The sequence below is a fragment of the Rhagoletis zephyria genome, unplaced genomic scaffold (genome assembly GCF_001687245.7).
Source record: "Rhagoletis zephyria isolate East Lansing unplaced genomic scaffold, Rhagoletis_zephyria_1.1 Rzeph_scaffold_17042, whole genome shotgun sequence".
NCBI classification, from domain to species: domain Eukaryota; kingdom Metazoa; phylum Arthropoda; class Insecta; order Diptera; family Tephritidae; genus Rhagoletis; species Rhagoletis zephyria.
The window spans coordinates 1-11,261 of NW_016174105.1; the positions used below are offsets into that span (position 1 = coordinate 1).

The 11,261-nt window shown below is 39.6% G+C and overlaps 2 protein-coding genes across 2 annotated transcripts; one reads left to right on the top strand and one right to left on the bottom strand.

Moving 5' to 3' along the window:
• Positions 1-4: 4 nt before the first annotated feature.
• On the top strand, positions 5-5,569 carry LOC108379689 (uncharacterized; the record flags this gene model as incomplete). Its single annotated transcript, XM_017636038.1, has 2 exons — positions 5-746; positions 815-5,569. Coding segments are annotated over 2 exons (2,373 nt in total), but the record flags the coding sequence as incomplete, so codon positions are not given.
• Positions 2,647-9,225, bottom strand: LOC108379690 (DNA repair protein complementing XP-C cells homolog; the record flags this gene model as incomplete). The annotated part of the gene is made up of 4 exons (XM_017636039.1): positions 2,647-6,127; positions 6,190-6,358; positions 6,420-6,887; positions 6,964-9,225. Coding segments are annotated over 4 exons (3,177 nt in total), but the record flags the coding sequence as incomplete, so codon positions are not given.
• Positions 9,226-11,261: the final 2,036 nt, after the last annotated feature.

Sequence of the window (11,261 nt, forward strand, 5' to 3'; positions counted from 1 at the left end):
TGAAAATCCTTACACCAAGGTGTGTGCACTTCGCCGCCAAAGCTCTTCTGCTTCATTGAATTCACTAAGCTCTTCACTTAGCGCTGGTGGGGGAGTGATAAACAGCTTGCGATTAGATGCAACGAAACGCCTTAATCAGAGTTTGGACGATAATATGCCACGCGCAGTGGCATGCCGGCGACGTCACTCGTCAAAAGCTCATCAAAGTTTAGACGAATCCAAGATGCTGTTGTTGATGGAAGGTATGGAAGAAGTAATAAACGTCGAGTCCCATAGTTTAACGTCCAAAACCAAGGCTGAAGAGAGTGCGGAAAATTTCGAGGATGACGAGGTTTTCACCAGTAACGATAGTAGCGCCAATAACGGTTCCAAAGAAATTAATCACTTCATATTTCATCCAACAAATCCGTTTAAAGATGATGACCACATTAAGGAAGAAATACTTGAATCGTACAAGTCGCCTGCCCCTTCTAATAAATCACCTACAAGTGATGGTATGGCAGTGAATGATGCAGAAGAACTAAGTGATGAAATGGGACTGATGGGAAAGATTCCACAACTTCCTAAGGGGATTGCCAAATTGCAAAATAAGAACATTTTATCGAATTACAACACCGTTAGCAATATAATAGCTAAACAAATTGCAAATGCTTCCAATGTGGGCGAGAGTGTTCGACGTGTAAGCAGTGGCGGTGGTGGGCATTTCAAGGACCTTAAAGAAAAAATTGCTGCGACGAGTAGAAAAGGTGAGTGGGTAATAGAAAAGTATTCCATTTATTAAAACAGTAAAATATAAATCGACTCTTATTTACAGGATTGTCGTTCGAAGAGACAAACATCAGTGCCACTGAAAGGTCGCAGCAAAAGTTGGTTAAAAATTTCAATGAATTTTTGAATTTCGCCTCAATAAATAAAAATCGTATTGCGGATAAATTTTCGACAACATCACCGACGCTGTCAGGCAACAGTGCCACCAGCAGCAACTTTAGCATGAACACTCGCTGTAAGGAAAAATCTAAAACACCTTCGCCCACGCATGCCTACACACAGACAAGCGCAGCAGCTTCCGTCACATCAGCAGCTGCATTCACAACACCACATCCACTTGTGCATCTAACTCGAAGCGGTTTTGTCTCCTCCCTTGACGAATCAGATTCATCGTCTGTGCCTGATACCACTTGGAGTGGCTCCACCGCGGCGACAGCAATACAACAAGCAAATAATGCCAGCAATAATAGTTTGCAATCGGAGCTTGCATCGCTTGGCTCTTCGGCGGCCCCAACACCCGACCGCACACCAACCTACGAACGCAAAGCTGACACAGCGGAAGAACGTGAACTATATGCAAGTTGTTTACGGGAGGAGGCGCGCACACCCATCAAAAAGCCGCCAGCAGAACCAAGTATAACGCCCGATGATAGTCAAGATCAAGAGTATTACCCAATGACAACAGCCATTACACGCGAATTGCGCTTGGAAGCTGATAATTTGGACCGACAGGTATTTGGCGATCCTGTTGGCCTGCCGCCATCTGTCAATTGTGGCATTGAGTATGAAAAACTGGATAAAGACTCCTTGGACTTGGTAGATGATCTGAAAGAAAATGAAATAGTTGCATGTCCTGATATAAGCGAGCTCCTTATACGCCGTCGAAGCCGAAATAGTCGCACAAAAAGCAGCATAGAACCTTTGCAGCATGTGTCCACCAGCACAGCATGGCTCGATGTAGATGAGCTGCTTAGCGAGGCAATTGATAACAACTATAATGACGGCCAAGTAAATGGTATCGCTGAAACCACTGCATTACCAGTGCAAAACATGCTCAATCCCTTTGTCGATACAACCACGAATTTGCGAATAGATGGCGTGACAGGTGTACTGCCCAACAGTAGTAGTTTGCCAGAAGTATTGGTGCCGATTTCCACAGACACCGCCAATGCATCGCCTGTAGAGTTGGCCACAAATGCAGTTGATGAAATTTCATTCGCTAAACCAACAGCACGAAATGAAGAAGTGGCGGCGGCTGATGTAAATGCATCGGGTGGTGGTGTCTCACTGGGGCCCACCCCGCCAGTCTTGCCGCCGCCCACAGAATTCGGCGGTGGCAATCCTTTTCTTGTATTTCTCTGTTTAACATTGCTGCTTCAACACCGTCAAACGATTATGAAAAGTGGCATGGACTACAATGAGATTGCAATGCATTTCGATAAGATGGTGCGCAAGCACGATGTGACGCGGGTACTCAATCAAGCGCGTCGAATGTATATCGATTATCTGAAAGTGCAAAATGCCTACAAGCAACGACTACAACAGCAAGCGGCTGAGGATGCGGCAAACAATGATATAAATAGGAATTCAAAGGCGAATGATGCAGCAGTGGCGCCGATACCGCGCACAAGACCAAGTTACTGTGGCACGCTTAGCAGCACAACAGCAAAGTCATAGAAACGAGGGAGGAAGAGAGATTGGACAGTTGTGCGGTGAAAGGGCACAGCTAAAAACAACTATAAAGAGACACCAAAGAACTTTTTGAAAACTAACCCAGATAGGCAGCCACGAATTTGTTTTTGGTATCTAATTTTATTTACTTTTCACGAGAAGTTGAGATTTTACTAGTCTAAATCAAGGTCTAAATTTTATATTGTGTTTTTTTTTAGTTGTTTATCTAAATTAGTTTTAGAGGAAGAAAAGACTTTCGAGGTTTAAATGTTGCAACTGGCAAGAGAAAGTAAGGGAAACTACAAATGTTGAGGCATAAACAATACCTTTAAAGCGAGTTATTGCTGCCTCTTTCAAAACTACATATTCTGAATTATTCTCGCTTTTGCTTGAATATGGATTTTAGTTCACTTATTTCTGACTGCGTTTTTTGCATTACCTTCTCTATCTGCCTGCGCAACAATTTTCTCCGTGCGTTTTTAGAGATTACATTCTCCGCATTGTACTTAATAAGCAGAGTTATAGCACTGCTATGGATTTATGCCCCAGTACGTCGCATTCCATTTGCAAGAATTCGCATAAATATACAACGCTTCTACTTTACAACCGCCTAATATAAATAATTAAAAATAGAACAGAAAAAACGGAAAAATGTGCATTACATATTTAGTGTAAAGTAAGATTTTTCGCAAATTAAAATTCAATATTTTTGATGTGTCCATTAAAAACCCGTAATAACATAAAAACAAAAGAACAAATTTCGATATAAATTATTTAAATTCGCTTAAATTGGATAAATTGACTAGGAAATAGAAATTTCAATTGATAAATAATAAAAGTATTGAATAAGACTTTAGTCTATTGGTTAACTTTATCACATATATTCTGTATGGTAAATAATAAGCAACTAATAAATATTTAATTTAACATAAAATTAAACAAATCGAATGTGGTGGTGCTAATCTTTGGCAGCAATTATGTGTGATATGTTAATGCTTTTTTTTATATTTTTTTCAGACAATTAATACTACAGGCTTTGGCGGCAAAGTTATTCAAAGAGCTGTACACGTAAAACGCGTAATCCAAACGTTGATGGCGATTAAAAAAAATCGTCCTGGACAATGATGCACGTTTTTACCTAAACGGATTCGTTAACAAGAAAAACTGCACCCATTTGATTTGGTTTTTAGGCTGGTGGATTCGTCGCACCGTACTTTTCCGATATTTATGCCGACAACGGCCCTATCGTGAACATCTGCGGTCTTATTGAATTAGTCTATAGTTTACATGTGAGATTTATTGAAATGTTTGCTTTATTTCCAAGCTGCATGAACGATTTGGCATATGCTGATTACTGTAAACCCTCACTCCCTGGCTGCATAAAATTTTACTTTAGACCGATAGCGCGAGTTCTTTCCACAATGAAACAGACGTGTATATTATTTTTCTTTTCAGCCGCATGCTAGTACCTGTGCATAACATCAGAAACTACATTTAGGACTGGGAGTCTACTCAAATTTTTGTATATGCGGATACTCGAATATCTCATAAAAAGGGGTATTCCCGGATAAGAAAAGAGAACGGATATTAACAAAATATCCCAATCTTACACGGATGCACAAATATCCGAAGGGATATGCGAATAATCCCAGCCCTTTATGGATGCCAAGTCAAAGGATCTCTTTACCCAAGAACCTTCCATGCATAGGTACATACATATTTTTTGGGTTTAATTAAACCAAGTTCATTAGAAAGCTCGTATTGTAACAGTATACAACTTTTTTTTGGGGAATGATGCTGGAGTGACAATCCTTGGCCCAGATATAAATCTGGGCCGTTCCGCTGGCGTATGTAGAAAGCAGGGCAATCTATCCTGTTCGATATCCCTCTTCCATATCTTTGTTCTAATTCGTCAAAGTGTCTGCGTCGTATAAAAGAACGGGCACAATATAAGATCTGTAAATCGTGTGAAATTGGCTTCTCAGTTCCCTTTATAAAAAGGTATTCCTTTAAGGAACGCACTTCGATCAGGAGATCTATTTTTCCCTCTTGCTCCTTACTGCACCTTGCTCAACCCTAGCTCCCTTAGGAAATGCAGTAGGTTGTTTGGTGTCATCGAGTGCATGCGAATGCATGGCTTCCCTCCTCTCCTCGACACTGCATAACATTCGAATGGCATGGCTCAGAAGTTTCAGCTGTCCTGCTACGGAAACGAGTTTATGTAGGTGACTTCTTTGTCTGCAATGACCTGTTAAGATATCTATTCGAATTATTAGTTTGTGTTTCGGGAAGTCAATAAGCTAATCATATATTTTCCGATTGCATCCTTCCAATACTACTCCGTGTATTATCGGGTTATTCACCGTCGGAATTGGTTCGCCGTCGTCGTGTGTGTAGTCTAACCTTCCTCTTAACTTGCGTTGGTTGCGCATCTCGCACGTATGTAAGTGTCTCGTTGCTCACTAAGCTGCCTCGAAAAAAAAAATTGCACCGGGGACAACATAATAGGATCAGAACTTTGTTAAATATATTGTAAAGTACCCATGAAACATTTTATGACAATCGATGAAGATTTGTGTTATTACGGTATTCAAAATAATTACGAAACACACATCTTTGAGGTTACACTCAAATCAAAAAGATAATTTGAATTAAGGAATATCGAAAAAATAACGTTCCATTTTGTGTTCGTATTATTCTCCCACTTGAGTAATTATCTCACGCAAATAAAACGACCTTTTGTATAGAGAAAATACTTCTCTTTTGTAAGTTTTTTTTCTTTATTAAATCACAAATCAAGGTTAACAAAAAATTTGTGCTATTACAGCTTGGTAAAATTACTAGGGCATATACTGAATTGAGGCAAAAAAGTTATAAGAAAATTAACACACAAAAAAAATTGCTTGTACGGAATATAATCATAGACTGATCTCAACCACCTGAATGTTTCATTAAATATTCATCTCACTTGAGGAAATTTAATAAAAAAAATATTTTCTAACTATCGAAAGGTAAGTATGTGAATGATTATTTATTATTTTAAAGCGTTGCTTCGAAAAATGTAAGGGTCGAAAATTTTCCTTTGGATGATTTTTGAAAATGTATAAACACGAGCGGCCACTTTTGCAGCGTATGGAACTAAAAATAGTATAAAATTTACCACAGTCAAATTGATGCTGAAAACTGTTTCAAAAAGTAGATATGATCGGTGTATATAATGTATGAAAAAAAAATTACCGTCGAAACAACGCATTAAAAGCGCTTAGAAAACTATTAACTAACACTCAAACTTAAAATACAAATATGGTTAATCGTCAAGCGGAAAACAAAAAGTTACAAAAATCTGTGGATATAAACAAAAACACTTGTACATAACTTAAAGAACAAATGTATATATTCCATGCGTACAATTAAAAATTATATTTCTTCTTTAGCCGTTCCCGTATGAGCAGACCTTTGATGAGCTTCTTCCAATTACCGTAGACACGTGCTTCATATTTTTCATGCTCTTTCTTCTCCTGCTCTTCCTGATCTTGATACCATGCAGCGGTCACTTGATCGCCGAACTCCTCGCATACAACAAAACCATCGAACAGTGGATGGCAGGCGCCTTGATGGAAATCAAAACCAGTCACGGCTTGCGCGCAATCGATGCCTAACTTCTTGCAAATACGATTCAAGCCAGGTACTGAAAAAGAAGGAAATTCATTGAGCGACCAACATTTTGGTTGGCCTTAAATCGCAACTTACAGCGTAAATGCACCGTCTTCTTGGGTAACATGCACTCCTTGAATAACTCCACATTACCGTAGGCGTTACGCGGCACTAAACCATTTTCGGCTGTTGGCGGCTCGTAATCCTCCGTTTGCCAGTATCCGAAAATCTCAAGCGGTTGATCTTTTATAACTGTTTGCGTCAACTGTGGTGTGGCTATACTTGTACAAAAACGAAAATTTGCTCATCTCAATTCTTAAACTTACCCGATCCCACTTAGGTCGCGCCTTTACAATTTTATACGGCTGCTCGCCCAGCTTAACAGTGCGCGCCTGCTTCAGCCAAATCTCACGTGAGTGCAGAGTGTGTACACACTCTCGCGCATAGACCGCTTCGCCGCGTATGAAGCCCAATGTTGGTGGATCCGGTGGATAAATCGCTTGGAATTTGAGCAAATGACGCTCGAGTGCATATAGCGGGTGATCTTTAAAGTCGGCAATCGCCGTGGGCATTGGCTTCTCCTCGTGTATGCGACGCATCTCTTGATCCTCGCGAATGTCGCGCTGTGTGCGCTGACCATAGTACGGTCCAAAGGCTGCCTCCAGCCATGCGCGTTCGACTCGCGACTTGCGTACAGTTGTTGCCCAATTGGGACAATAACGAGCAGTCACGTCCTTGATACTCAAATCATTCTGGAATGCGAACACATAGGCGAAACTGGAGGAGGCGGCTTTCTAAAAAATTAAAAGAAAAATTCATTTACAGTTTATGAAAAAATTTAGTCGTTTTTTTTTTGTATTAAGTACTCACCCTTATCGCCTCCACGGAATGCAATTTGCCTTTGAACAACTCTATGCAAACCCACTGCTCTTCCGCATCGGACCACACTTCCACCCAGATGTCTGCTGCTGTCGGATTACGCTTCACCGCGCCACCCTTGCTTTCTTCTTCATCGGACGACAAAACACGTCTGTCTATGGCCGCCTTCTTCACCGATATTTTTGGTGCCTTCTTTGGCTGCTTCGGCGGTGATGGCTCAAAATCTTCATCGGATTGGTCTCGCGAATGCGATTTCTGCTTTAATTTTTCCAATTTTGGTCGCTTCTTTTTACTCACCTTCTCTAAGCAATCATCAGCGCCGTCCAACTGTGGTACCGTTGGCAGTTTTTCTTGCCCACCTCCCACCACCTCATTGGGTTTCTGACGCGAGCGTAAAATACGCGTTGCGGCCGGCTCAGTTGCCTTGGTGTGTTGGTTTAGCAAAAAATCAGTGGAAATTTGCACTTTCTGTACGGGGCTCTTTGAGTTAGGGCGAGTTGAATTTGCGCGTTTTTGCAGTTTTTTTTCGCCTACTGTCGACACTGGAAACTTATTTCTATAGTTAGTGCTCTGCAGAAAAGTAGGAGAGATATGTAACTTTGGAGATTTGCTGCGCGAGCGTGCACGTGGCGGTGCTGTTGTGCTGCCGCTGGCACGCGGCTGATTTTCACGCTCACTAAGTACGGCATTATTCACTATTGTCTTTCCAGATTGAATGATGATTTTAGGTATTTTAGGCGAACCAATTTGTATTACTGGTTTCGCGCTTTTTGTTGTTGCTGCTAATGCTTTTTCGGTTGAGGCTTTGCGCGTACGTCGCGCGATGGGTGTGGCTTCCACGATGAGACCAGGTTTATCAGCGGACAAATCACCAGCATCCGGTTTGGCAGCGGCTTTTTTGTCCCTGTTCAGTCGAGACAGTTGTGGCTTCCTTTGAGTGAGCTCTGCGTGTTTTACAGTGTCTTCACGGTTGGAGTTGTAAATTTTTATCTTATCTTCTTCTTTTTGAGGTTCCTTCTCATATAAAACGGCTTTTTTATTTGTATCTTTAGTCTGTTGAACTTCAGGCGAGCCGGACTTAAGTTCGCTCCTAAAATTTTCGCTGTCAGCTAACTTTTCGACTTGTTTCAATTCAGCTAACTTGGCGCTGGGCGCCTTTTTGTGTTCTCTGTGAGACTTCTTCGGTGGCTGCTCTTTTTCTTTTTCAGTGCCCTTATTTCGTACAGCGCGCTTTTTATCGGAGGTGTTGTCCTTTGAAGCATCCATCTCCTCTCGCTCTTTTTCTTTAGCGCCCCTTCCTTGAATTTTTTCTCCTTCTTTACCACTGATTTTATCCCCTTTCCCTTTCCCATTTTGCTTCTCCTCATTCACATTTTTTTCCCCACCCTTCAACCCCCTTTCCCTAACCGCTTTGTCAGCACTTCTAACATGCAGCTTTTCTATCTTCTCACTAGCTGCTTTGACACCGCTTTCCACCCTCGCTTTCTTCGCATCCACTGCCTCGTCTTCCTTCTTATCCCCATCTCGTTTCATTTTTATCGTGAGCAAGTCCGATTGCGCCGGTCGCAGGGGCAATGGCTGCATATTTACGATCAGCCGACACTGTAGTCCCATTGCCCGCAATAATACTACAAATATGAATACAAAATCCTGCTTGCAGCTTGCCTCCTTCCGCTTAATTTGCGCCAAAAGCTCCCGCTTCACACGCCTCCTACTCTTGCGAACTTTTTCGCCATACAAATTCGGCGAAGCTAGCTTTACCGCTGTCTTATACCAGGTGACCATTGATTGAAAATATTTGATTTCGGTGCCACGCTCCGGCGGATAGGCGTTGCTGCTAGGCAGCAATTTCAGCGCAGCCTGCATCAGCGGTGTATCGTTGAGCATGCGATTGTAACGGTAACTGCGTGCAAAACAGCATAGCAAACTGGTCTTGTGCAAATGAAAATAACGTTCCTTCAAATCTCGATTTAATTTGCGTTTTAATGCTAATTCTAGATCCTGTTGTTTTTTTTCTTTGTTGCGACGTTGCTTGGAAGGTATCTCCACGTGAATTTCCAAACCTTCAGTGGTGTTGAGTAGTGCGCTGGTGTCGTATGTGGTGGAATGTGTCGCAGAGGTTGTGTCCTCTGAAATAATAAAAGCAAAACATACCCGTGGAAGGGAAGGAAGCAAGTGTGAGTGACGTTGGGATTTCCGTTTTTCAATATGCAGTTTTATTAGTAGTGTTAGCAGTAGTAGTAGTAAGTTATGTTATTTTATTTTGTATTCATTAGTTGTGAAGCAACCGATACTTGCTTTGTTAATGATAGCGAGTGGCAGCGTCAGCGAAGGCGTTGATGGGCATACAGACAAAAGACAGGCAATACATGATAACACGAAAAGCTACCGCGACAGGCACTACCTACCAAAAATTCTGATCCTTCATACATATATATATTTTAAAATACTCAGCTAACGTAGTTTAATCATGACAACGAATCCCGGCAATGTACTGGCTGTGTATACTAATAACCGCTACAGTGGTTAAGCTCCTCCGACAAAGGCAAAACTAACGACGACAAATGTGAATAATGTTCATGAAGACAGAAAACACAATGCAGCAACTGTATGACCTACCCCTTTATCGAAGAAACTTAAACTATCGATGTCTAGCTCCTACAAAATGAATTTAATTAACACACTCCTTAATATTTTCTGTATTCAAGTTTGTTTGCATTTTTATTATCCACTTAAACGTGTGAGTATATGTGTTCGTGTGTGCAAGTGTAATTGTGCGGCTTAAAATCCATTTAATTATTTTCTTTTGTTTTTTTCTTGTTACGCTGTAAATTTTAGTTTTGTAGGGATTTATTTTAAAGTTAACTACATTCATTATTTTTATTAACAGTTATGTTGAGATGTTTCTCATATACGATTTAATATTTGTAGTAACTACATTTGCGCTAAAAGGTAAAACTGATTTTAATACTTCGCCTTCATATTTATATACTTTTTATTATATATATATTTTATTATTATTTAATTGCCTAATATGTAAGTAAGTATTTGTTATGTTGCATATTTATTTATTTCGTTTAGCGGAGTTGTTATAGTTTTGGGAATTATCGCGCACATTCACTGGTCAAACATACTTTTTTATCTTTGCCTAATTTGATTTTTGAATACATAATTTAAAGTAAATTCGTTAACAATCAGTTCGAGTTTAATTAATGATTCTAAATTTGTATGTATGCATGTATGTATATTGTTAAATGCTTAACAAATAAGTTAGGCGTACTAATAATGTTTAGTATTTGTGTTTAGTAACAATTTTTTATTTTTTATTTCTATTGTACACTACAAGAGCACGAATGATTTTTGTGGAAAGCAATAATAAAAACTTGTAAAACTAAAGATATTTTTTTGCAATTTCCGTCACCTATTACAGATTCCGCGAATCTACTGCCCTGTTTCCCATAGAGTATGATTTAAGCATACATACATATGAATCATCGCCTGGGTAAAAGATTGTCGTAAACGCCATTTTGGCGATTTTTAGTTCTAGATGCAGTTATATATTTTGAAATAAGGTCTTTCGATTGGTGTTATCAGTTTTTAGATATCTCTTTTAGTTTCCGAGATATTGACTAAAATTTTTTCGACAATTTAGTAAAAATTTAGTTAGTGATGCAGCCATATTAAACTAATCAATATCTTAAAAATGGCGTTCTCCATTTTTGAATATCACCTTTAGTTTCCGAGATATTGAGTAAAAAAGTGTCGTTAATTTGGTACAAATTTTGATCACATTTTGTCGTATTACATACAAAGTGGCTCTCAAATTGTGGACAAATGACGCTTACGACAAAATTTTACTAATGCCGAATTTCCACTAGGCATTGAAATTACAAAAAATGTATGACATTCACAAATGCCAAGTGGAAATAAACTTAATGACGATTTTTTTAATGTATTGACACGATTATTTTTGAATGCCCGACTTTGTCATTTGTCATTTCTGCCATTTAATGCCTAGTGGAAATCCAGCATAAAGAAAATCCTTCACAAACTCAAAACTAATTAACAATAGACATTGGGCCGTATGAATAAAAACTAAGCAATTGCTTTTTCTTAAAATTTCATACCGTTTACTTCAATTTTGTTTCAATAAATCGAGTAAAATGTCTGATATTTAAGAAAAAGCAATTGCTTATTTTGTATTCATATGGCCCATTAAAAATTAAATAATTTAAGAATTTTGTGAACGAGGACAAAACGAAGTATCTCCTGTCAGCACACAAACAGTC